At 41.8% G+C, this 27,828-nt stretch overlaps 1 protein-coding gene across 6 annotated transcripts in view; it reads right to left on the bottom strand.

Annotated features, from left to right (window-relative positions):
- Positions 1-26,962, bottom strand: part of LOC146645695 (arf-GAP with coiled-coil, ANK repeat and PH domain-containing protein 3-like) — a 70,227-nt gene extending 43,265 nt beyond the window's left edge. For all 6 annotated transcript variants that reach the window (XM_085392959.1, XM_085392960.1, XM_085392956.1 and 3 more), the window contains exon 1: positions 26,775-26,962. In XM_085392959.1, coding sequence (XP_085249085.1) covers positions 26,775-26,821 — 47 coding nt within the window. In that variant the 5' untranslated portion in view covers positions 26,822-26,962. The remainder of the gene's footprint in view (positions 1-26,774) is intronic.
- Positions 26,963-27,828: the final 866 nt, after the last annotated feature.

Raw genomic sequence — 27,828 nt, 5'->3', positions numbered from 1 at the left:
GTATGTGCTTCCTGTTGCTGATGGTTTAAATATGATCTACAGCCAGCTTCTTCATGTAGTCACATTTTCCAATTTTTTGCGTGAACCCCAGGGATGGAAATGTTGGTCAGTCGGTCAGACTGGATCTCTTGTTCCAGGCAACACAAATATCCAAGCAGCTGTACAGTTATCTATGAGGCCTAGAGCACACACACTGTTAAAACTTGGCTTTACCGCCAAATACCAGCAGAACTAATTACACCCAAATTCTGTGTTTGCAGATGGCTGAGCACAGCTGATTTGTCCTGTTTGGGATTTCAAATCTGGGAGAACTGGCTCATCCAGTGCTAGTGTGCAATTTGGAAGTGCTGTGTGTTGAGGTCTTCCTTCACTGTTTAATGATAAGGACTTGTTGGATGCCTGGTTGCTCAATTTAACCACCTTTACAAGCAAATGTGCATTACTGCTCACCCCTAAAGACTCAAAATCGTTTGTTGCTTTAATGCACGTTGAGCCAAAATGAAAAAAGGGAGTGACGTTTTGGAATTATCCAGTGGAGTTAAAACGCACAAGGTAAGCATACAAGTCAAACTACCATTAGCATCAGTCTACCCAAGCGCAAGCATGTCTGCCATCTTGAGCCGCCCGTCAGAAATCTAATGTGTTCATAGTTGATGTGAATATCTACAGACTTAGAGGGAAAGCAGTAAACAACAGGTGTTGTTTGCATGGCAAATTTGTATAGCAAGGTCGAGATGGAGGGCAGGAGGTGTGAGAGCGAGGGAAAAGAAGAAAGATGTCTGACAATTCACACTTTTTTTTTCTTTTTTTTTTACACACAGGACTCCTTTTCCAAATTTTATATCAATGTTGTATTACGAATCGCACAGCAGCTCCATCAGATTGCAGTCGTGGCTGGCAGAATAGACATCTCCGACTCATTTCTTCCTCTCTGGCCACTGGTGGATTAATCCGCTTGAACAAGCTCATGGGACGGAGGATGGCACATGTTCTCCAACCCCCACAGCTTCTACTCCCTTAATATGGAACCGAGAGGATTGGGGGAGAGAAATGCTCCAGAGAGGAAATGTCTGTCAAAAGCTCTAACTCGTGCAGAATGGAAACATGCATTACCTAAATAATCAATACCATATTATTCCACATGTGGACACGTGCTGTTGTAACCTCAACTGATCTCCTGCTGAACGGCTCTGAGCCCAACCACGCCCAGGGATTATCTGCCAGTGAGCGAAACTGTTTTCATTGCTGATGTCATTTTAGAAGCTGCTCTTTTTAAAAAATGTGATAGTGCAGCGCTTAGCAGGCGCTCGCTTTTCAAAAGGCTAGTTCTCCTCATGTGTTCATGGCTCCAGCAGTTCTTGGGACTGATTTTAATGTCATGTTTTATTTGCAAATGTCCACAGAAGAGTTTAGATGCTTAGGGTGGGTTTTTTTTATAATAATCGACTACTTGTGAGTTATTAAGAAACGAGATAAGGTTAAAAATAGATAGCAGCTGTTCTAGCAGACTTGCTGCCCTAAAAAAAGTAGTTAACTTCTCAGGGTGATTGGTGAGGTGGATCGTGAGGTGTATTGTATTTTGGGCCATGTCTGCTGCGGTAAAGCAACAGATGAACCTGAAGGAGAAGCTTTTGATTTACCAATCCATCATGTTGTAACCCTCAACTATGGTCATGTGCTCTCAGAAGTAACCAATCTCATTATTTTGGAGTAACCAAAACAATGAGGCTGTTGTGAGAAAGGGTGCTTGTGGGAAATGTGATTATGTACTCATGCTTTCATTTTTTCATTGTAGGTAGAGAGGATTAGAAAGCTATGCTTAAACTTGGGTGATTTTGTTTAGAGTGCTGAAGTGGGGAAGACCGCAGGCAGGACAGTTGAAGGGGGGGTACAATGGGCGGGACACCAAACCCATAAGACTGTGTTGACTTCCAGTTGTGAGCCAGACCTCGCTAGACGTAGTGGGGGTAGGCTAGTTAGCTAGGTCTCCGGATCCATCTGTATTTTATTTATTTTAAGCGCAAATAAAGACGTCTGATTTTGGAAGTAAAAGTTTCCGCCTGATCGCTACCATCAAAAAGAATCCGTGAAATCGGCGTACTTCAACACTGTGAATATAAGGGTCTCTGTTTCTTCGAGTCTAAAGGAATCCCAATCAGGGGAAGACCAGAGCTCGCTGAAAAGATTGTATGTTTCATTTTGTCCAAGATTCAAGATTGATGAAGGATGGGTGGATGGATGTTCAGATGATCCTTCATGTGGTGAGAGTAGAAGCTGTGGTTATCAAGGTCGACCACTGGGCTTAGGCCAACCCTTCAAACTAGCTTATTTTTCATTATGGCTTTATCTGCTACTCATTATTTAAATCCACTAACTGATTATTGGATAAAATACAGAAAAATACTGGGGGAAAAAATGCCTACCACAAAATTTACAATGGGACATCTGAACTGTTTGATGAGATAAACCAAAGAAGATTTACTTCTGCTCAATTTAAGTTTTCTTCTTCTCTTCACGACATACAAGGCGAGTTCAGGATCAAAAATGGGTCGGAAAATTAAAACCAACGTGCCATTTATTTATATCCTACTGCTGTCACTAGTTCTGTGTCTACAGTTTAAAACTAAATGTCAAAACTGAAAATTAAAAGCTGAAAATACCTTCTGCTGGCTCACCTGCAGTACCATGATAGTCCCCACACTTTTGGAAATCACAGGTTAGTCAATGTAATGTTTGTAGGTTTTGTCTAATAAATAGAAATCTGTGATGTTTAGCCCTGCCTGACGGGGGGTCAACTTAGGCCAGGCTTTCAAAACGCTGGCAAAAACCCTGATCATGGAAAATGAAAACCTCAGAATGTTTGGCATGATAACAAATGACTGAAACTAACCAAGTGTTTCAGTTCCAGTCTGTTGGGCAAAGTGGAAAAATCCTCTCAAAACATCGTGTACACAAACACAAAAGATGCCACAAACATTAAACCTCAGTTACGCTGGTCTAACAACACCATAATGTGAACAATGTGTGTCTTGCAGTGATGGACGAGTTTCGGGTACAGCGTGGTGACACCCCAGCTAGCCGTCCCAGATGTGCAGAGACCGGCTCGTAGGACAGCTGCTCCCTCCAAGCTGTATCCCCCCCCACTCCCCTTTTTTTCTGAATGCACACGCCTCCTATAATACATGCAGATGGAGCCTCGGGCCTGTAGCCACGGTAACCGTCTCTTAAGTGGGCCGCAGAAGTCCCTGATGTGCTTGTGAGCTGACCCTCATTCACACCAAGAGGAGCGGGGAAGCCAAATAGTGCCTTACGCGACTCATTACAGGGCTGGAGCGACAAGAGACCACCTCCATTAAAACCTCATCGGGAGCCCATTAAACAGCAGTACATCCAGATGTGGTTCACACAGATGCCACCAATCAACTCACGTAAACACGGCGCTCCTTAATGGCTGATTAAGACCCAACAGCAACACCCACAGTACATTTAAAACACGCCGTCTAAAACATTCATCCGACATGAAGCCGTGTAGTTAAGCCACGGTGTAAAAACATAATAAACACAGAGATTGTGCTGAGCAAGCTGCAGGTCTGGTGGTTTCTGGCTGGTGGCGTGCTGACTGGGCATCCAGGGGAGAGGCTGAGGTGCCTTTTACTGGCCCAAAGTCACAGAACACCTCTGTTTCTCGTTAATTCGAGAACCACTGCACGTCTTAACCAGTTCCACCTGATGCTAAACGGAGATCTTTTGAAATTCTGGAAGGTAAATAAGTGTGATGTCCATGCTGGCCAGCTGTTTTGTGGTTTAAAGTATCTTCTCAGGGAAAATGTTTTCAGTTCAGACAGCAGTGGTGGAAAATTTTAGTCACATCCTTCACTTAAACCAGGTTATTTTTGTGTCCACCTTTGGGTTCTGAGGTTAAGATGTCAGTTCAGCTGGTCTCTAACTATGTCTTAGTCGTGTACCGAGGTTATTTGGAGCTTTTTATCTCAAGAACAGCTGCTGCAGCAGCTTAAGAGCAGAGACCGTGATCCAAAACAGGAAAACAATAAGCTGAAATGCTAATGCAAGAGCTGCAGATTGAAGCGATAATTCTCTTTACAACAACCTTTCTCTCTAATCATATTCCACTGAAAACATTACAGTGAAATAACATGTTTGTTACAAGTAAATGAAAGGAAACAGTCAGATTAGTAACATGTACATCACAATCATTCTAGACCTCAGCTGTCAAACGTGTGGTTTGGGGACCAGAACCAATCCACCAGACGTTCCAATTCAGCCCACTGAAAATTACAGGAAAGTTTAATTGGTAAAGATGTGTGAATCCCTCACCAAAGGCAAAACAGACACACAGGACACCGAGCGAAACAACACAAACACAACCTGTTTGAACAGGTGAGTTTTAAGCTGCTCTTTATAGGCTGTCACAGAGTCACGGGTGCAAAGAGAGAGTGGGAAGCTGTTCCGAAGTTTGGAAGTTAAAATTTGGAAGTCCCAATCACCCTCAGTTACACAGAATCACAGGAAGGCTCTTATCCAGGGATCCGAGAACCTGGTTTGGAGAAAAGTGGGAACCAAGATTTTAAACTGAAATCTACATCCAACAGGAAGCCAGTGCAAAAGTTTCAAAAATAGGGTGATATGTAAAGATTTATGGCAGTAAGTTAGTCAGTTTACCTGTGATGATTGTTTACTGTTGCTATGACAATCACAACAGCAAAAACATCCATCAAAATGTCAGGAACGCCTGCCATCAAGCATTGAATGAACATCAGTGTGAATCCTGACTTACTGTTACAAGCCTGGACATTTAAACATTTAGACAACCTAATCCACAAATCACCACATCCCAACAGCTCCTCTCACGAGTGGTGGGTCCCCAGCAGGATGGACTCATTTGAAATGAGTCCTGCCAACCACCACGTGTCTCAGCTGGCTTCGAAACACCTATTTGCACTTGTAATATGAATAATATGCAGGATCTTAACCTGTCAAGTATTCAGTATAAAAAGTCCTCAAATAAATGTGAGAGAAAATGTATTTTTACAGGTTTGCAGTAACACAACAAAGGAATGGAGATGAAGGAATACCTTCAGCGTTAGTTAAAATGTATTGTTTTGGCTGCAGTGTGTGAAGCTGTGTGTGATGCTGATGAGCATTCATATCAGAGAGGGTTGTGTTTTGGAGGGAGACACTGAGGCAGAGCCACCTGGTGGTCTGGGCGGACAGCAAGCAGGTGGGATGCTAAAGAGACTGCAAACACTGGGTGCATGTAATGACCCCTAAAATTCAACCAGACCGACAAGCGTCTTCCAGCTGGGGCAAAACCTGCGGCTAAACCTCCAGACAGCAAGCCCACTGGGAGGATGAATTAGCCACTGAGTGATGAAGCAGTGTCAGCACACAGCTGTGCAATAGACCCACTGTTATCTTTGAGTGATCATCAACAATCAGCACACTCTTCAGCATGTCCGCATCATCATTCAAACCCCAGTGAAGCGCGGAGGAAAGGTGGGGTCGGATGAAGGAGTGGAAACGAGGGACTGGAGACGGCACGAGCGTATCTGTAAGTCTGTCTGAAGGCGCGGTGATGGAGCACTTTCTGTCTGGAGAAACTGCATTTTGTCACAATATTGATTGCTTTAGTGCCCTAATTGAGGCTGGACTGCATGGCTGAATGGTTGATTATTGGAGGAGGGAGGGTGAGTGTACTCAGCATACCCCCTTCAGCTACAACTTAGGTTATTTTTAGCTGCATGGCTCCTAATGCCCTCTGCCCTCCCCCCCCCCTCTTGCTCTTCCAGACCACTCACTGCGTGAGCTAAAAGCAAGATCACAGAGTCACCCCTGGCTATGCCATGCTGACCATTAAATATAAATCTACACAGTCCATTTTCAGAGCTCTAACTCAAAAATAACTTCCCCTGAGAGATGACTGGCAGGACTTTCAAACTGTGGATTTCTCCCAATGCTGGAGCACTGAGTGTCCTCTACTGCAGCCTTTCTAAAAACCAAAAACACTAGAGCTAGAGATAATAAGATGTTCTGTTCTGCAAATGATAGCTTTTCCTTTTTAAAATTGATTATTTTTAATGTGATGTTATTTCAGTTTTTAAAGACTGCTTTGCAAAACTAATGCATTAGTTGGAGGCGGCGATGGATGGCAAGACGATGGTCAGACACCAGGTTTTTTGGTGTCAGTTTCTAGTATTTAATTTGTATTTTATCTATTTAGCAGATCTGAATCTGTGCAATGCATCAATACAGTCGCTTCAAACTAAGATGACAAAAACCAGGTGGTTTTCATAAGGGCTCGCCACAGAAGGTACCTCCATATGTTTGATTTAGCAGATGTTTCGCATCGGATGCCCTTCCCACCCCAATGGGATGTGTCTCCTCCCATAATAAAACCAAGGGATCTTTCGCTTGTTAGGCCATATTACCAAGAGTCAAAGTTGTAAAATGGAAGTCCACAAACTAATCAGTGATGTCATGGTGATTAAACCTATCATTTGTTTACAATTACTGAACTAAACTGACAAGTATACATACATGACCACAGGCAAAGTTCTGTCTGAACATTTTCTCCTTCTCATGAATCACCATGTTGGAAGAATGCTACATTTTTTCCCGTGATATATTATTTGAGTTGGGACTATTATTGCTGTGTGACACATAAAGCTGAGGAGGAATAGAAGCAGCCAATGAGTAAGTCGGGGTAAGCAAGCGACCTACAACTACAACCAATGATGCATTCACCAACCAAAACCCTGTGACCTCCGTAGAGATTTTTGTATTCATACAGTTGGTGTCACATTTATTTCATCTTTTACCAAGACTTGTGCTTTTCTACGGTCTGCAGTAACCCAATTATTTACGGTGCAGAGGGAGTTCAGATGTTTGCAGTAAAACCCTTCCCAACATATGTTCAAAGCCCTGACTATTGTTTCATAAGCCTTGCCTTTATTTTCCACTTGAAAGCTTAGATGTGTCACTCGTACTTAAACTGAACGGCTTTCTGTTCTCCGACAGCTCAGCTCAAATTTCTGCCACAGACTGTGCTGACTGCGTCGCCGCATTAAACCCCCAAATCCTCTTCAGGAACACACATCTGTGCTAATGGCTTCGCAAAAGTGACGTGTCTGCTGCAGCGATAATGACTCATTTATGCTTCAATTGCAGCATCACTGAAAGTAGAGATTTAGTTACATGTACTGGATGTGTGAGCTGTCACTGGGTTAACGTGGATGTATCCAGATAGGAGCACGTTCAGGGCATACTCTGCAAGTGAAGGGAAGCGTTCACCCCCACCACCAAATATCTGTTTTATAGCCAAATAGCTGAGTGGCAACCATTCACCAACTCTGGCAGACAGACTGCCCTCCAAGCCCACCCACTCATTTAGTGGGTTAATACAGAGATCACCAAACGATTTCAAGTCTCTGATCTTTGCCTCTGTGTATGGAAACTCGCTGGTGTCAAGTTCAGGGAAGGCACGGACCATTAAAATGCAATTAATCAATAAAACAATAATAACAAATGGACTATGTTAGTCAGCTCAAGATCAAAACTGATATCAGATCCAAATATTGAATCCCCAGCTTCAGTGCATGTTCTTTTATTAATTATATTGAGTTTCATTCTTTGAAAACTTTGTTTCTACTCTTCACTGTCAAAAAAGATGTTAACAGTGGGCGTTGGAATTAAGGATGTTGGTGTTTCTTTAGTTAAAAAGACCAGTATAAACATTAGACATTGTTGACATTAAGCAGATTTTAATTTAGTGAGTGTGAGCTACTACTTTTGTTTTATTCTATTATTTCACTGCTGTAAAAGCCAAATTCCTCTGCAGGTATCACATTTTTAAGTCCTGAAGGTGAAGATAAGTATTTTGCTCCAGGGGACACCTGAACTAACAGATCCAGCGGGATAAGCTTCAGGATGCTGGTTATTTGGGATCGCAGGGGCTCAGTGAAGCCCAAAGAAAGGCAGACTGAGTTAAAGCTGCTCTGTGAGTGTCAGAGCCTCTCATATGATCGTCTATCATCCGTTCCTCCCTTATGACTTCACCGTAAAGAATTCACCAGAGCCAAAACTCTGATAAGATGTCAGGAACTTATCGCACTGTATGCATGTGGAGCCCAGCTGAGCTCACTGCTAATAGGCCGCCATCAGATCTCCGCTGAGACCACTGAGAGACGTCTGGCCCAGAAACAAAGGCCAGGAGAAGCAAAAGAGAAAGGTGAAGAGATAGGGAGGATATCTGGACTGCACACGACCTCTCCAAAACCAACACCTGATGTTTTTTCTAGCCAAGTGGGATAGAGTCTGGCTGCGTGTTAAGCGCTCCACCTCAGATGACCAGTCTGCCTGCTGTGGCTGAACTTTTGCTCGTCTGCTCCCTCCACCATCACCACCACTTCCTCCTCCTTTTCCTCTGTCTCTGCCAGACCCATGCCAGCTCTCCCTCATTCGTGCTTGCATTGGCTGTGTGATACTCCTCCGAACACCACAGACCACAGCACATAAATCCTGAGGGAAGCAGCACGAAGCTTGAAGCTTCTCCTCAGAAAGAGATGGAAAGGCACAGCGAAAAATATTCAGCGTAGAAAGAAACTAAAGAAGATTCAAACAGAAGCATTAACGACTTTTTGAATGCCAACAGTAATACCACAGGGACTCATTTATACTAGCATTTGCATTTTTTTTTTTATATAAGACCATCTCACTGTCAGAAATTATAAATATTCACTGTTTCTTTAATATTTTTTTTAATTCTGAAATGGCAATTACATCTTCATTTGGTCCCTCTGACTCCACAGGAAAAACCACAGGTAATTAAAAAAGTTCACAAAAAAGCAAATTCAACTTTTATTGCTGGTTTTTGATCCAGCTGTGGTTAGAGACGGCCATCCATCATAATTTACTCTCCAAGTCTTGGTGAGCGATCTCGTCTACAGTGATGATATAAAAGATAGATGATGTTGCCACATCCACACACAGTCTAATGGTCTCACAGCTCGGAACACATACACACTTTTTCTTTTAAAACATACAACTTAATACCACTTTACCCGACTTACATGATATCTATTCACTTCTATCTGCAAGCCTGCCAACATATGTGGACTATCTGCAAATCTGTATTAAAACTGTCTATTTTACAATGTTACATTTTTTTAAAAAGTGAAAAATATTATGTAAAACCATAAAACTGAGGTATTAGTGTTTATGTGTTTTTCCCATATCTATTTGTATTCAGTGTGTTAGCTCCTCCGGTCTTTATTTTTGGTGAAATCTGATTTAAATCATCCTCTCTTTAGTATCATAATGGTTATTTTTAGACTTCAAAAATGTCTCTACAAGGCCTTAGAAGGTTTCATACAACTTTTACACTTCTGACAGTGGCTAAACTGGCTTCATCTGCAAAATTACTGGAAAAACAAGACTGCAAGAACAAAAACGCCAACACATAAGCCAATCAAACTTTGCAAGCTGTGCACGACAGATTCTGATTTTTTATGCTCTCTCTCTCTTCCGTTAGTCTGTTATGTCCTGCTGGACCTTGAAGAATGCGTGCATATTTTCAGAGCTTCCCTTGGTGAGAGACTTGAGCTCTGATGCTGTCCATCGGCCAGCTGATCACAGGCAGCAAAGCGACAACGCAAACAGGCAGGGAAACACAGAGCAGGGGATAAAATTCCCACATAATCTGAGCAGATGAATCCCATCTTCTCAATGCTGCACGACAACAGAGAGACTCTTCAGCAGAAACATTCAAATCAAGCAACACTCCTGCAGCCAAGTGTTGCATTTATATCCTGCCAAAATGAAGGATGAAAATCAGTATGTATCTCATAACAAAGCATGAGATAAAATAAGAGGACTAGTTCGGCGTTTTAGGATTTTTTTTTTCCTGCTGATCTTGCAAAGCTTTAGATTTTTTTTAAAGCCTAGTCGTTTTGAAAGCTGTGTCTTTCCTTTGTTCCCTGGTTTCTCCTCTATTTTAACACTCTCAAGTTTCTCTTTACTCACTCCAGTCACTGCATACAATTATAACCATCTACCAATGTAACCTGGCCACCCAAAGCCTGATTAAGTGGACGGGTCTTCACATATACATGCTAGTTTGACCATGAAAGAATTATTTTGCTGTCTTAGCTACTGCTTCATCACTTCACCTCCTCTACCTGCAAAGACAGAGTAAAGTGAGACTTTATAGAACAGAAACTATACAGTTTTATCTTTAAATTCTAATATTTCAATTCCACTACTGTATAAATAGAACCCAAGCCTTTTTATTGCAGCTCAAGAGGTAGAGCAGGTTATCTACTAATCAGAAGGTTGCTGGTTCAATCCCTGCCTGCTCCAGTCTGCATGCTTTGGGCAAGATACTAAACCCTGAATTGCTCCCAATATGTTCATCACAGTGTGAATGTTAGATATAAAGCACTTAGGCTGAAAAAGCATATATGCATATATATATATATATATATATATATATATATATATATATATATATATATATATATATTATAGATTATCATGATTATGAATAGTTTCTTCCAGTAATTAGCCACAATCATGCAGCCCTGCTCTACATAATTAAAATAGATCAACCGATTTCAAACTTGTTATTAAATCATCAGATACTTGCAGACCATGAACCACCTCCTGTTAACAGTTGAAGAAAAGTCAAGAGATCACTAACGTCAGTACAAGTCGTCCTCTGGGAACCACAAACGTCCGTTTAATATTTCATGGCAATCAAGCCAACAGATGTTAAGATATTTCAGTGGACCAGCTGTTAACCAATTACACTTCCAGTATAACTATATAACAGGCGATTTTTTAACATTTGAATGTAACACTTGCTCAGAAAGAGCTGCACCTTATTCACACTTAAGAGTAAGCACTGACTGCCAAACCCCGACCCCGCCGTGACCTCTGAGCAGCTGCCCTCGGCCCTCTTCTGCAGCACAGAGGGACTCAAAGACAAGAGCAGGGCTCGTCTGCCAAAGAAACGGGAACGTCACGGCATATCTCCTCCGTTTGCTTCACAGCTGCGCAGAAAAAACAGCTGAGGTAGCCTTTCCCGCTCTTTCTGAAATCACGCTCGCTCAAATTCGTAACCGTCTGCTTGAACACATCCGCGAGGACGCCGTGCCGACACACTCCTAACAAAGACATCTACACATTTTGGACTAAAGGAAAAAAACATGTTAAAGGCAGTCAGAATAATTACCACATGATAAAAGGCTCTTTCATGTACAAAATATGCAAATATGTCAAGTACAGCTGCCTCGCTCTCATTGAAGTCATCCTCTGAGATTCTTCTAATAAGGAAAATAACGTTTCCATTTATAACTCGTCTGGCTCGCGGACTTGCGCCAAAGAGAAATGGCAAAACATCTGGATTATCTAATTTTAGCTTCTTCTCAGACAGATTAATGTTAGGGTACACAAACCTGAGTTATTAGCTGGATTTCAGGGCTGAAGACTTGCATCAAGAGTGTGTAAAAGCACAGCCCCGAAATCCACAATTATAACCCTGAAAGTCTCTCTCCTGTTACATCGGAGTTGGATCCGTGATGGTTTTCTTTCCCGTGTCAGCCTTTCCACTAATATTTCAAAGCTTTAACTGCAGGTCAGCTTTGGAACAGACGTCTCCTGCACAATATCTCCTTTCATTCTGCAGTCAGACAGCTGGATGGATTTCAGCACTGAAGACAGTCAGGAGAGAGTGTCTAAAAGCAACATCACATCTCCATCATACATCTGACTGTGGATCTCTCGCTTTTGCCTTTACGAAAAACATCTTTTCAGAGACTCCTGATCTATTTGGATAACCTGAAGGGAAGCAGTCAGATACCACATGTGTTCACTGGTAAGCTCAGATTATTTCCAAATACATGAGCAATAAGGAGGCTCTTGAACCTACCAGCAGCTCCAGAATCAATTTCTCTGATCAGGGCTTGGGCTTGTATATAAAGCTGATGACTGTACAAGAAAGTGAAGCCAAACTAGGCCCAGTGTTTCTCTCAAACAGACTGGACGAGTGTATTTTGTGACTCATTTTAGCATTTCTTTCACCTGGCTTTTATTCTGAAATTTGATGGCTAACAAACTAGTTCCAGAGTTTTTATAGTTTGGCATTTTTAAATAAGTATAGTTTTACTGTTAGTTTTAGTCTCCGCAGTTAATATTAATATATAACTAAAATATTTTATGATATCTAATACCCCCCGGCTAGCTCCAGCTCTTCCTATCTCATGTTTCCCCGCAAACTGGCTGGACACGTAGCTAATGTTGTGCTCATGAATGTCATTGGGTTGCTGTCCAGAAAGTCTATCGCCCTGCAAACGGCGCTTCTCTAACGTCGCTGACAGCGGTTCTTGTTCTGTGAGCTAGAACGCCGCCAAAACCAGAACCTTCAGCAGGTGAAGAGCAGCTCAGAGAGACTTCAGAAGTGAACTAGGACTACTTCCTGCAGTTGCAAGTTACTTGCTGTGGGAGTTGTGTATTAAACCTACACAACTGGCAAAAAGCAATGCCAGCATTTATACTTACGTACGTATTGCTTTACAGTTTTGCAGACAAAACATTTGTTGGCAGTGGAAAGTGTCTGCCCCACCCAATGTCAAACAAATCCACTTAAAAAAAAAATCAAAGATGTTTATAACTACAGAAAGTAGTTCAATTTAGCTGAAAGAAAAGAACAAAACAAATAATATATATATTATACTGTAAGGTGCTTAATAAAGGATAAACCATCTGTATCATTTTCAAACCACATGAAGAAAATACAAAAGAAATGTATAAACCACCATAAAAACTAAAATTAGTCTTTACACACTGTACGACACATCACACCTTTAAGGCTCTTAAAAACCTCTGGAGCTTTGAGGTTAGAAACCCATTAGCTTCCTAATAATATCCCTAGTCTTTAGGGATATTATCTGAAGTCACTGAAGCGTATAAACACAACAACAGACTCAGAGAGGAAGAGAAGATGAGGTCCATCTACAAATGTAACCACCAATTTCAGCGTCCGGTATTTACAGTCGATTTGGAAGCAGACATGTTTCGAACTTCCCGCTGACAGCGCTGTTCTTGGAGAAGGGAGACAATGAACGGGAACGGAGCCAGCGAGTCCCGCGTGACCTTGACTTGTTGCAGGTCGGTGGTGAAGCTATTCTAGGGATTTCATAAACAATACGCTCCCACTTTGCTCGTAATACATGAGCGCACAACAATGCAGGTTTCACTCTCAGCGCTGTAATGGATAAAACACAAGTGTGAGAGCAAAACCACCGCTGCGCGCCGACGACCAGCGCAGTGTGATGCAACAGCCTGCGAACACACTTCAGCAAATGTCACAAAGAAATTAACACACCACATTATCTTTCTGTTCTTCTGACGCTGTGGTCTAGTGATCCCAAAATGGGAAAAAAATTAAATGTGAACAGTTAATTATTAATTCATAAGGATGAAACTACAGGACAGAAGGAAGCTGTAATAACCTTAAAATATTTAGCCTCCAGTTTTTAGCTTAATCTGGCAATTGCAACGCTACAGTCTACCTTTTATGAAAGTTCACACCCATGGCCATATTCAAACTATAAAGATTTCGGTCTCTGGTTAAATATCACCATCACTTTAAAATCCCATGTAGAACACATATCACAAAAATTGAAGACATACATTGGAGTTTTGCTGCTCACCACAGTGGATCATCTGCATGTCTAGCATCCTCCCCTGCCACACCCACCCTCACCATGTCCTCCTTCATTACATCCGTGAATCTTTTCTGTGTTTTTCCTCTTTTCCAACCAGCTGGAAACCTGGTTGGAAATGGTCGGTTTAATTCTAGACTGAACTGGTGGAAACACTCTGATCAGCTGCTAAATCAACTGACCTCTTCTTTGAATGGATGCCAACATCACTTTCTTGTATTCACCTGAAACCTTGCTGCGTTGAAGATTAAGTTGACTGCAGGTTTAAAAGTGTCACCACTGCACAATTAGAAAAAAGTGGCTGCAACAAGCTAATTGCTTGTTAAAAAGTTTAGCCACCATGCACAATGCAGCGCCTGCTCCATACATCCCCCTTCAGCTCTGAGGGTGGGAAGGGGGTCATACAATTAGGCCACCACAGCCCAAGGGGGAAATGGCAACAGTCACGTAGGGGGAAATGTGACACAGATTAACCCTTTCAGTAGAACTCCACCCCTATTTCAGGAGCTGGCCTACAAGTTCTTCCTGTGCATCATAAAGGGGAAATGGACAGCCTCGGATTGAGTGTTTATTATTACATAGGAGGCAAGAGGATATGTGTGACGTCACAAGAGTATTGTACAACCGTCTGGGAAGGAGGGACAGGCCAAAAAAAGGTCAGGATACGTGAGGTCTGGGATGGCGGCGTAGGTTTATACTAACTCAGGGTGGTCCGAGATGACTGCAACACACAAAAATGTCAATGAAGATATTTGGGATGCAGGAGACTAAAGAAAGTCAACACACACACACGCACACACTGAGAGGCCTGAGTTGTGAGAAATGTCCTGGACAATGTTCCATTGAAGGGAGGAAGACAATAAAGCCTACAGATGTGCTGCTTCTCTCAGCCTTTTTCTAGGCAGCATACCAGGCTGTCGGAGTAAAATACCAGCACAGAATAGCTCACAGAAAGCCAAACCTACAGTGCAACACCCTGACATTTTGGTGAAATAGCTGAAATCCCCCTAGTGAAAATCCCTACACAGGCGTGATGTGTCCGGCTGTGACAGGGCTGAGCTGGGAGTCTTCCCAGCATTTTTGTGGGTTAAAAATGCAGCTTGGCTTCCACTAGAAAGACATACCAGACGTGTGAAGCATTCAGCTCCTTCCTGTCTAGAAGCTTGAGAGATGGTGCTTACAGAAACAGCAGCTTCGACACGGCTTATGCTCACATCCTTTTCAGGCTGCACAGACTTTAACTGGGCTGTCTGATGTCTTAGTTTTAATCCAGAAATCCACAAAAAAAAGAATTAGCTTATTGACAGACAGTCAAAGATAACAGGAGAGCTGTCACTTCCTGCGAGGTTTCCCCCAGGTGTTTCCTATGCACCGTGTCAGCAACATGCCCCTTACGTCACTCTGGACCCTCTTAACCTAACCCTGCCCATGAACCTGAAAGTTGAGGTGACCGTCAGCGGTGATTTAACCAGACCATGACACTGCCAGCAAGGAAGCATAGACAAAGGCAGGCAGGGTACAGGGTTTGTTCTGCTATTCAGATGTGAAAAAGTCACACAGACCCGCAATCCAACAGCAATTCAGCGAAGTGCAGCGTGGTGGGACAGTTGTCTGCGCTCAGTTAACAATGCAGAAACAAGGCACTGAATACAGCCCCCCGGAGAATCGCAGCATTGCCAGCTCTGCCAGACTCAGAGCGACGAAAGAAAAGAGCAGAATTACACAGTTTTGTGAGAAAACGAGGAGAGAAAAAAATGAAGCCGAGTCACGGCTCATTGGCCTCTTCGGCAAACTCAACTCTCAGAGGTGAGCCGCAAACAAGCATGGAAAACAGTGAGAAAACAATGAAAAATGAGTAAAGTGGAATGCAAAATACTGACTGCGCTGTTGGTTTAGCAAAGGTCAGTGAAATAATGTGACAGTTGGTGGTTTAGTGACTGGAGATTAGGTGGGTAATACAACAAATTCTGCAACAGAGTCGGGTTAGTAGGTCGTCTGACGCCAGTAAATGTGACAGGAGTCAGAGAAAAAGCACAACTTTTAAACATTTCTACACTTTTCTTCATTATCAAAGCTAAACCAGTGATAGCGGTCAGTACATTAATGCCGATGGCAGGAAAACAGAGACCATGATTAGAGATGAGCTGAAAAGAAAGGATTGAGTATTAAAGTCAATTTTTAAGCTGTGCATCTGCAAGCTGCTTTGCAACCCACCACTGCCCCAGCTCCTATTTCATGATATATGTGATTTAGGCTACGTCTACACTAATCTGGTCGTCTAAAAACGCTCCGCATCCACACTATCATTTTCAATCGTTTCCGAACAGTTGTTCATCCACACTGAAACGACTGAAAACGCTTGCGTTGCTGTATTGCACATGCGTGAAACGTAAGACGATTCGACCTGTCTCATTTCTGTCTGCCGTTTATTTACTTTCCAGCTCTTTGAAACTTTGTTTTTTAAATGGACTAACAATGAGGTGGAGTGTTGCTGCAAGTAACACAAAAGTACAAAGTTGCAAAAGCGAGTGAGAATTAAAGAATTTGAAGAAAAGCTATCTGGAGCATGTACAAACTGATATTAATCTTTAACAATAATTGCAGGTTAGTCAACCAGAAAATGAACCAACTGATCTACACAAAGCCAAAAAAAATTACAAAACCTCACTTTAAGGATTTGAGAGTGTGTTTCTTCAGTCACAGCAGTTTTGTTGGAGTGCAAAAAGGAAAACTCCGTCTTCTCCTTTTGCTCCTCGGTGGACTTTTAAGTTTTATTACTGCTGGAAGATATTTAAGAGATTTACGTTGTGAATCAGAGCTAGGTGTCATAACCGAAGACTCAGCAACATCCTCACACACATCGTCTCCCCAGCGTTTTGCCCTTTATGCTGAACCTGCTTTCAATATTTCAGCAAACTGACGTACTTCCTGAACCGTCCCCAGACCCTGTTCTGGTCCAGGCGTGACCAGAAGTCTACCCCCGCACACATGGGAAGGCAAGGGAGGACGGAAAGGGAAGAAAAGGGGAGAGTATGAGGCAGGGAGTGAGAGGGATGGAGCAAATCAAAAACAGATGCTTGTACACGTGTGATTCAGCATTGCAAATCTGAGCCGAGTCGAAGCCCAGCGAATTCCTCCTGCGTCTACTTTTCACACTGTCGGGGTAACAGCTTCGTATTTTCGTTGGATGTGCAGTCACTTTTCATTCCTTGGGTAGCGACAAACAGCCACAGCTGCACTGTGAAATTCCCACTACAGTCGATAACATTATCCTATGTAGCTGTGAGCTGATGTTCACACACCTGGAAGCCACCCAGCCAGGGAGGCTTTCCATGCAGCCCGGTCATCAGGGGAGCCATTATAGAGACATGACATTAAACAGAGAAAGCTCTCCAGTCACATCTTTCTATCTGTCCTATTAAACCTCAGTTAAAATCTCTGTGAAGCTTATTTTATGTGTAAAGAATTCAGTGATAAAAAATCCCTAATATGGGTTATCATGTCTGCTTTCTGTGAGTCTGCTGACAAATGACGCAGAGCCATAAGCTCACAGCCAAACCCAGAGGACAGCTCCTCACATGCTGCTGCTTTCCACTGGAGGGCAAGTTTAAAAAAAAAAAAAATAGCATATCAAAAACACAGCTGACGCACGACAGGCCACAAGATCGAAGCAGGTCAACCGCCACACGCTGAGGACATTAGGTATTTCTGATTGTCTGTCATTAAGAGATCAATTTTGGATGGCAAAGCAGATTTTTATCATCCAAACCTTTTGTCATTTTTCTGTATTGCCCAATCATGAGCGAAGGCATTAAAAAAAAAAGAATACCAAGAAAAAAATCCATGATGTAAAATATTTTTATGCTTTTTACACCCCGTTTCAGTAAAACTGACACAGCATTTCAAAAAAAGATCAATCATGGTCAAACATGGTGGTGGCAGTGTAATGTCTGGGGTTGCTTTGCTGCGTGAGGATATGAACAACTCGTCATAATTGATGGAACCAGAAAATCCTGAAGGAGAATGACGGGACATCCATTCGTCCAAGTTCACCTCTGAATGGCTCAATACAAAATCAAGGTTTTTAAGTGGCCCAATCACTGCAAAGTTCAGAAGGAAATTAGATTCAAATGCTTTGCCGGACCTTAAACAAGTTGTTTCTGCTTAAAAACCCTCAAATGTCGCAAGACTAAACAACTCTGCAAAGAACACTGGGCCAAAATTTCTCAACAGTGTTGTGAAAAACTCTTTGCCAGTTATCTCAAACACTTGATTACAGTTCTTGCTGCCAAGGGTGACACAACCAGTAATTAGGATTGGGGGGCAATTAGTTTTTAAACACAGGGCCAGGTAGGTTTGGATAGCTACCTGGTTTTTAAATGATGGAATCATCATTTAAAAACTCGGGAAAACCGCTGTAAATTGTTCAATAAGTGTAAAAAAGTGCAAACAGAACCATCACATTCAAAAGTGCTTTATCTGATTTAAACGAATCACTGGAAAGCAAAACAACCTTATTGCAGACTTTGTGTATTCAAATCAAAGTGGCTGTTTAGCATTCATTAAACTAATTTTCCAGCTGCTAAGTGAACTCCAGAAACATTTCTCCTTTTGCTACTTTTCTCCTCCACAAAGCCCCAGAAACTGTTTTTTCTTTTTAAATCTAATTAAGTCTTTCCATTTAGAATTGCTCAATCCATGAACCCCAGCAAAGTTGATCTAAAAATGTGAGCTGTTGTCCACATTTTAAACAAACTGAATCATCCTTTCTCAAGATTTTTACTTTTCAGTCTGTCCAGTTCTTTCTTTATTTTTTAAATATATTGTTGGGGCAGAAAAACTGGAAGAAAGACCAGTGGGATTATATACAGCAAATCAGAGTGGATTCATACCCATGCCTCTACATTTCTCTTTTGGTATATAGGTCGCCTTCTCAACCTGGTAAGCTAAACCAGCACCCAGCTAGTTGGTTTTAAATACATTTGATTTCTGAGCACATCTTAGAAAACAGCTTAAACTGGCTGATTAGCTTAAAGTTAGGTAACAGTTAACCAGATCCAGTTATTACAAAAGGTCCACAAAGTTTAGCATTTCAGCATTTAATTAGGACATTTAATTTGCTTAATTTGTCCAGATGCTGCCATGTAGGAACTTCATTTAGCTGTCGCGTAACTGCTATTTCTTGAACTGAGCAGATGTCGAACTTTGAATAACCCAAAATAAGACAACCCACTAACTGGCGATAGTTGTGTTAAGCTGTGAGCTTCCAAATTGAAATTAAATGGATTTGGTTTGTTTCTTCTGACAAAAGCGGCATGTTTTTATGCTAACTGGCTGCTAGGCACACTTTCGTACTTTGAGCTTAAACAGACACCCAAAAGTGATGCTAATCCTCTCATCTTACTCCTGGACGGAAAGCAAACGAGACCATTAATTCCTTTAATGTGAAGTGAAAGCAATAAAAAAAAGAGAGAAAGAGACAGATGAGAAAAGAGAGGAAGAAAAAGCCACGCCGCTGTCCTCACAAATTACGCCGGCCTGTGCTGCAGTACATCCGACAGCTGGAATTCACAGTGTGATTAATCCAACAGGAACGTTATCCAGATTATTTATATTAACTCAAAGTTATAGTCCATTTCAAACAGCGCTGAGTCACACTGAAGCCCAGGAAGAGCTGAAGGTGAGTAGATGAAACTAGTGCATATTTCTCTATTGCTAGTGACACAGGTTACATAAGTTTTCACTGTTTCCCTTAATTTTTTTGGATGTTTCCCGTCATGTTTTTTCTCTTTGCCAACAGTTGAACAAACACATGATGCGGACTGTCTCTGGGCAAATTGGATCCCTTCTCCTGCATATCAGGGGAAAAGTTGATTTTCTCTTGAAAATTGTACGAGACATCTGATATCTGCAGACATAAAGAATTAGCATCAGATGTTCCATAATCCAATCTCTTGGGAAAAACAAATGCCAAGTTGTGAGAGGTTCTGTTGACCCACACTGTGAAGTAAGACCAAAGGCTGGGATTATCAGCATAAAAAGCTGCTCAGTGTCTGTGTGATCCTGTGCTTACTGGCCCAGCTCTTGTTTTCCATCTCTCCTGGCCCGCATTAGTCATTGCTTTTGCCGCGGGTTGCGCAAGGAATACTAATCTCAATTTACTACAACTCATCCATCATTTAGTTGCCACAGTGCTGATTCAACGTCTGCGGCGCAGCACGGTCAACCTGCGGAAACACCGGGCGGCTGATCTGAAAGCGAATCGAGAGGAACTGAGCAGCTGTGAGGTCGGGCTATTAGATTTCATTGCACTTGATAAACTGTCCGTGCTCTTGGTCTCTCCTGGCCGTGCAAGCGGCTCTGGGCCTTTGTAATCTCTCGGGACAGATCAGCACAGCACTCGGTATGCGGCGCCCTGCTTTTCACGGCTCTTTGTGTGCACAGTGTGTGAAACGTCTTGCTTTTCATTAAAATGAAATGAGGGGGACAGACGAGCGGCCTCCTTCGACACAAAAGGCACAAAAGGGGTGACATCATCTCTGCATCACAAATAGGTTTTACCAGGGATTCAATTCCATTTACACAAATCATCAATTAACTTTCAGGATTTAGACGCAGAAATAGTCTAACTTAGGTATGCAAGAGGGGTTGGCAACCTTTACTATCAAAGGAGAATTTGGGCCACATTGTAGCCAAAAAACAAGAATCAAAAACGAGAATCAAACGCATATTTATCCTTTTTAATATATACTATTGAGGTCTGTACCATCAGGTGGCTTTGACGTGCAATTCAGTTGGTGAAATATTCACTTTCTCCTTTGACTCAATGTGTGACGAGCAAGAGGCAGGTCTGACTGCGAAACCACACCCTCAGTGTCACCAGCTAATAGGCAGGTGATTGACAAATTACCCTCCTCTCTTTCTTTCCTTACTAAATATAAAGTCTTGAGCAGTCAGTCAAGTTCAAAAGAGACCCATTCAGCCGCCTCTGTGTCCTTTTCTTTTTCACAGGTCGTCATTAGCTGCCTGACAGCGACACATCCAATCACAGAGTAACAGAGCATCCCTCCGGCTTATCCACCACGGCACCAACACTGCGTCAAGTTCAAGGACTGTGTGCTCGTATTTGGCTTATCTCCACCTCTCACAGTAACACTGCTATCCAACTCCCAGTGTGAGAAGGCATCATCAGTTTTAATTTGCCCATCTTTATATTCATCGAATGGTCTGAACTGGTGAAAGAGATCTAACATAAAGAGACCTCCATCGGAACTTTAAATTTAAAACCAAAGCTTTTAATACCACAAGGAAAACAAAATTAAGCTCCCTCTGTAATAATAAAACAACTTTGAGCTTTTCTTCAATAAAGCAAAAAAGGTGATCTCAGGTCAAGCACTGCAAAAGCAGTCCGTCTCCTGAGCTCTGTCTTACAGATGTGTTTATCTGCTGCTTTTGTGTTTGCAGAGACATATTTCTCCTTTAATAATCCACCTTCCTGCGGCTGCTCTCCTGATGCTTTGGAGCATGCAAGAGCTCTTCATCTGGTCTCATTTTAAAAAGATAAAAGCCTCTCCAGCTAATAGCGCTGCACATTCTCAACAGGAGGGCAGCAACGATGCAATTATAAAGCCATATTTCCCTGTGTATCATCAGATCTGTTTTTGATGACACCATTTGGATATTAAGCCTGCAGGTGTGTCACCTCGATGTTGAGTTTTTGAGCGGGCAAAATGTGCTGACTTAATCCACTGTCATTTTCATTACCTGCAACACGCAGAGCTGCTGCCCTTAACAAGACGGTGAAAAAAAGCTGAAAGCAAACATCACTGAGCTTTCTCGACATGTGAATCAAGCGCATAGACTTAAAATTAGAACAGCAGAACCAACTTACATTAATGCTGGGGAAGCTGGCAGAAAAGGATCTAATGTACGACTCTCACAGGGAAGTCATTAAACTGAACTTCATGTTTCCACATGAGCATAAATATACAATAAGATACACAAGAGACGATGTAAATTAATAATAAACTAAGGTTGTGTTAGGAAATGGAACTGACGGGGAGCAGGTGGTTATCAGTGAAGTTTTTTTGTTTTTTTTTCTTTTACAATTATGGCGCGTTCCCCACCCTCGATTGGCCGGGAGTCACCATTCTGGGAGGAGCACTCTTGGCTGAGCACAAAGGCCACTGACACAGATTCAAGATGGAAGCGGGTCAGTCGGAAATAGAGCAGAAGCAACAAGACCATGCCGGAGAAATCCCTTCCAGCAGCTGGAGAAGTAGAAACACAAGCTTGCAAAACACAAAGATGATCCGTCACAGTCGTGAACCAAGACGCCTGGATTCATCGTGACACAGAGCATTTAAGATGATTCTGATACCATTAAGAATTTAAAAAACCTTGCAATTATAAAGATTTATTAATTCATGACAGAGCAGCAAGAGCAGACCCAGATATTTTAAAATCAGGGTGTTGAAAGGGTCTTTTACACACGAATCAGTATGCACCAGGAATATCAATCAAACACCAGCTGAAGAAGCAGAGCTGGTGATACATTAAAGGCCATTGGTGAAAATTACTTTCATTTAACTTGCTGACTTATTTCTCAATTAGCCATCTGTTCTCTAAAATGACAAAGGAACTGTGATCATTTACTGTATAAATAAGCTGTTATAATTGAGCACAACTCAACACGACATCTTCAAACGCATCAAATCTGGGACATAAAGCAAAGGCTTATGACAGCTAAGATCAAGGACTGACTAAAACCTAATGAGCAAAGCTCTACATGGGCTAACACCAACCTAACATGCATGTCTTCAGACTGTGTGAGGAAGAGAAACTAGACAGGCATGTGGAGAACAAGCAAACTCCAGCTCCAGCTCCCTTTTTAAAATAAATTGCATAAAAGCAGTGAAGCTTTAGTGCACTGGATGTAAATTTGCATGCAGTTACTACACTGTGGAGTCTTCATTATACTTAGAATCAAATCCAAATCACTGAGAACTTGTTGCTCAGACTATAAAAGGATCTGCTAAACAATGTTTTATTATTTACTAAAATCTCTACTAAACCGAGGCAGTTAATTCTAAAAGACTGTGACATCCTCTCTCCCCTTATCCCGTCATCTGACTGTGTCACACATTCATCTGTTCACTCGTTTTCTCACAGACGCTATGAGACTCAGAAGCAGGGAGCGCCACAGGTCACTGGCCTTGGATTCCCCGCCTGCCGGGGCTCTCTGCTCTGCTGTGACTCAAAGCAAGCCCCTCATCACGACAGCAGCCTTGTCTCAGCTCGCCGCCCCCAGCTGTTGACATGGGAGGGGAAGAAGGATCATCTGGACTCTTTGCCCTGGGCCATTTTGACGCAGAGAAAAGAGTCTGTTTCTCAGCGGAAGCAAGAATCTTGCTGGACAATGGTCATATTTTTCTGAAGGACTGGAAGCTCACTGGAACGGACGTGCCAAAAAACCCGCCAAATCGCAAAACAGCCATTAATGAAACATCCTTTTAGCTTTCGGTAAACTTCTTAAGACTAAAGGATGTGTTAACTGTAAGAGTCCTAATGTTAATTTTTCCTAAAAGTTCAACTAATGTCTGACATTTAGAAAGTCTAGTTAAATAATCACCAAAATATTTGCGATTATAATTTCTGCCATCGTCACGCAGTCGTAATGTGTGAGAAATACTGGGATCAAATTTCTTTTGTGAAAAGAATAAAGGAACACTCATGTGTTTGACTCTCAGCTCTCTCAGTCTGTGACGTCAGACTAACACATCAGTGAGGAGAAAACAGCTCAAACGTTGCTCATTGCCAGTAACATGCCAGAGTAAACACAAACAGAGGGCCTCGTGCTGCAGTGCAATCCTCACAGACCGGTCCAGATGTGTAGAACATCGCTGGCTGCAGTCTCACATCTGTCCTGAGAGTGAAGGCAACATTTGTCAAAGAGATTTTAATTCTTCATATTATTTGATGAAATCAAAACTATGTGATATTTGTGTCTGATAGGACTTTCAGATGTGTCATGTTGGGTGATTATAAACACATAAATGTGTGATTAAGAACATTCACAGCTTTACGCCTTCACCAGTGTAGGTGCCAGGTATAAACAAACAACAGCATCTGAAAACTGTGTGTGAGATAACAGCTGTACAGGCTGTAATGGTCTCCATCTTTTCATCTGTCACTTTGCCTCATGCAGTCCAGAAATAAAGAGGGAGGCTATCATCAAGGTTGAGATGGTTTGGACATGTGCAGAGGAAATATAGTGGACAAAGGATGTTGGATATGGAGCTGCCAGGCAGAGGGAAAGGAGGAAAACTTGGATGATGTGAAGGAGGGCATGCAGAGGGTCATTGTGACAGAGGAAGATGTTAGTGAGAGTGAGTTGGAGACAGATGATTCTCACTGATTCACCCTTTAAGAGAGATGCTGAAAGAAAAAGAAAGCTGCACCAAGTTTGCATGATATGTTTTTCTTATTCTAAACTGGCAATTTTTGTGATTTGTGATTTCCACATCACGTTGGCATTTAAACCTGTTTAAATAACAGATTTAAACACAAAAATTGAAGTTTGATCCATCATTCATCCAATCAATCCACTGCCTTAAATGTCCAAACCATTTCACCCTCGCTTCTCTAACTTTGTCTTGTAAAATGTACAAAAGCAACCTGTTTTGGTCTTTGAAACTAATTACCCACCTCATAGCATCTTCAACAAAGAAAGAAAGAACAAACTGGTCTCCTCATGTCGGTAGTCCACAAACCAGAACATTCTGTGACAGTGGTTACGTACATCTTTTGTATACAGTCTATGTATGCATTTCAGGTTAGGCTACTTTTCTTGCAAGTGTGAAAACAGCACATTAAAGTGGAAGAAGAAGAACCTGACTGTCTGCAGTTTTTGCTCCACTAGCTAATCCATTAATAAGTCATCCAACCTTGAGCTGGGAAACCGAGAAGGCAGCCAAGTGTCAGAGATAATACTTCAAAACTTATTTCCTGCATGATTTTACACGTGTGGGAGGCAGGAATGAATCACGCAAGTCCCAAATGTAAAAAAGACCCGATTTCCCTGCTGCTTCCTCCCAGTCATCCACCTCCAGGGTTGTTACATAACACAGCATACTGTAGCTCCGCTTTTAGCTCCACAAAAGAGCCATTTGAATGGTGTCTGAAAACACTGTTACAGGCTTCAGCGCCTGCGAGAACATACGTTTACTTTACTTCTTTCAGCATCTCTTCTAGTCATTTAAACATCCTGGGCAGCAGATAAAAGACTCTCCACGCACTGTAAACTGGAGGACGGCTCACTTATGAGAACATCTCTCTGCAGCAGGAAAGGAAAATCTGAAAACATGTGCAGCATAAAAAGGGGAGGAGGTACATTTTCACTCCATATCGGCAGATAGGAGATAACTTTATCCACCCATTCATGACCCAGTGAGGCTTCTCCGAGCTCTGAATAATGAGGACGGTGGCTGTTTAACATGCAGCTTGTCTCGCTGTGGCCTCGCCGCACTGCTTTGCATATGAAACGAGGAGGGAGAAGGTCGTGATGTGCCTTCCTCCGGCTCCAGATGGGAGTCATTAAGGTGCTGCTGCCAAGTCGGGAAGTCTTTGATTTGGAAGCAGAGATTTTATCTCAGGGAGCAAACAGTAAAGTTCAGTGAAGTATATTCACTGTAGTAGACTTTTAAGGTACTTTAAATGAGAATTTCCATTTCAGAAGGAAGTGCTGCACATTTATCAGAGAGATTTTGCAATAAGCTTTTAAATCACAGCATACTCTATGGCAAAGAATCCCCGTTATTACAGCTGAGGCCCATAACAATAAAATGTATTTATTTATTTAAGCAGATTAGATAGGATTACACAAAAGTTGAAGAAGTTAGTCTGTGCAACTATTTGGTTTTTAACTACCCATCCTCTTTTTGCACCTTTTTCTATAGTCTGACTTCACATTTTTGAAAATCTAGCACAAAAGAAAATCAGATCACATCATGTTCCTGCATCATGTCCCACATAGCCTTGTTACATACGAGCAACAGAAATTCAACAAGTTGCATTCATTAAAAAATCTGCAAGAGACAAACTAACTCTGCAGGATTAAAATATACCCAGTACCTAACTTTTGACTGCATTTGCCTGATTTCAACTTGCACTGTTTTTACTTTGATGCACTGGTACTTCATCTCTGAGTATGTCTAAGTATCTTTCAGCACTGCACTGGAGGGGGAAATGACCCTGATTCCCCTCCCCATCTGACCGGCTCTTGACTCTGTTGGAAGCACAGGACCAGGTTTAGATGTGGGTGTAGAAAATTCCTTACTTATTTATGTAACCTTTGGAGAACCCCTGTCAGGGGCTTTGGCATAGTCTGTGTGGAAACCTTCAGTTTCCTCTGATCCAGGGATCCCCTACACAATCAGACAGTCTATTCGATCATTTACCTGATTGCTGTAGTGAACGTTTGCTGCTTTTCCTTCTCTTATAAGAAAATTAAACTATTTCAGACCAGTAATCAGCTAATCGGAACATAAATGGGAAGGAGCTCATTCATTATGGAAATCAGTACAGATGATGCCAGGCTCTTGATTAATTCTCGAAAGCTTCGCAGTATTTCCCCTAAAAACATTTAATTGCTTCAGGGGCGGGATAATGATATCTTAGATGTCAAATGGATGCTAATGAATTGAAAACTGGCGCTGTGAGCTCAGATATCAGGAGCTTCAGAGTCAGCCCATGTGACAACTCATGTGGCTGCGTTGCTCATCGTTATCATCGTGCTTACTGTAAGAAACGATGCTGGAAAAAATGCGCACAGTCTGAATGACGCTCCAAACTGGGATTGTAATCTAGCATGTACCAAATAAAAGTGCTGATCACTGTGACAAACCAGCGTGGCGCATTTTAATCTGAGAAAACACATGTTAAGATTTAGGGGGGGAAACACCAGTAAATATGGATAGAATTAATGCGTTCAACAGTTCAAGGAGACATTTAGGATACTGAGTTCTCTGCTCTCACCTAAACCGGGGGGAATCTTTAATGCAGTCCTCAAAATCCACCGTCATCTTGGACTGGATTGGAGTTTTCCACGAGGTTAAAACACGGATTTCATCTCCTGGGAGGATTAAAGTAGAGATGCAAGTTAGTCCACAGCGATCCTGTCTGCGTCTCCTGCTCCTGCAGCAGACCGTAGCTCGCTGACTCGCTCAGTCCTGCTCTGCTGATCCTGAGCCGCTTCACTCAGTACTAAACCCGTTGATGCCTTCAGTGGCTCCTCACAAACTCGGATTTTAGAGCTTCAAGGTGCTGAAAAACACAGTCACGCGGTTTTCATATAGAACGAGTGCTTTAATTTAAACTTGGGGTACTACTTAAATATAAAATATTATTATTATTATTATTATTATTATTATTATTATTATTATTATTATCAAATATAATAATAATAAGAATAATTAGTAAAATTAGTAGTTGTAGAAGCGGAGGGAATGTTTCAACCAACATTGAAAGGAGGAAGGGCAATGATTTGTTCTTATCTCCTAATTTTGATTTGCTTACATACAACTGGCAACAAAAAAATGAACAAAAAAATATCTTTTCTTCAGTTTCAGTTGTTTTCAGTGGCAGAAATAGGCTTCCATAAATTGCTAATTGTGGAAATTATAAGTCATCATTCTCATGCAAGTCATATCTGGTAACCACTATGCATATTTATTGAATTATATTTATATTATTATCTTAAATTCAGAAAGTCACATGAATCCAAACAGATAAATGTAGCAGATTCAAAAGTGAAATATTTGCTGATAGAAGAAATTTAAAAAATTAAAATAAAGAAATTCAAATGTAATCACATGGTGCAGCACTAGAGGAAATGCACAATACTTTCCACCACTGTGAATAGTTGCAGCTTTTAATTATTTTTCAGATTTTCTGTCATCTAAAAATAAAATTCTATGTAAATGAGAACTTATAGCTACAGAGGTGAGACTGACTCAGCATCACCGATCTACAGCATCATATTCATGTAACAATGAATTCTTTTACTTGGTCTTCTCACTTTAGGTAACAT

The sequence above is a fragment of the Rhamphochromis longiceps genome, linkage group LG20 (genome assembly GCF_057381845.1).
Source record: "Rhamphochromis longiceps isolate RC_006_pf linkage group LG20, R_longiceps_female_GT1.1, whole genome shotgun sequence".
NCBI lineage: Eukaryota > Metazoa > Chordata > Actinopteri > Cichliformes > Cichlidae > Rhamphochromis > Rhamphochromis longiceps.
The sequence above is the reverse complement of the archived record's forward strand: the minus strand, read 5'-3'. Positions and strand labels throughout refer to the sequence as shown.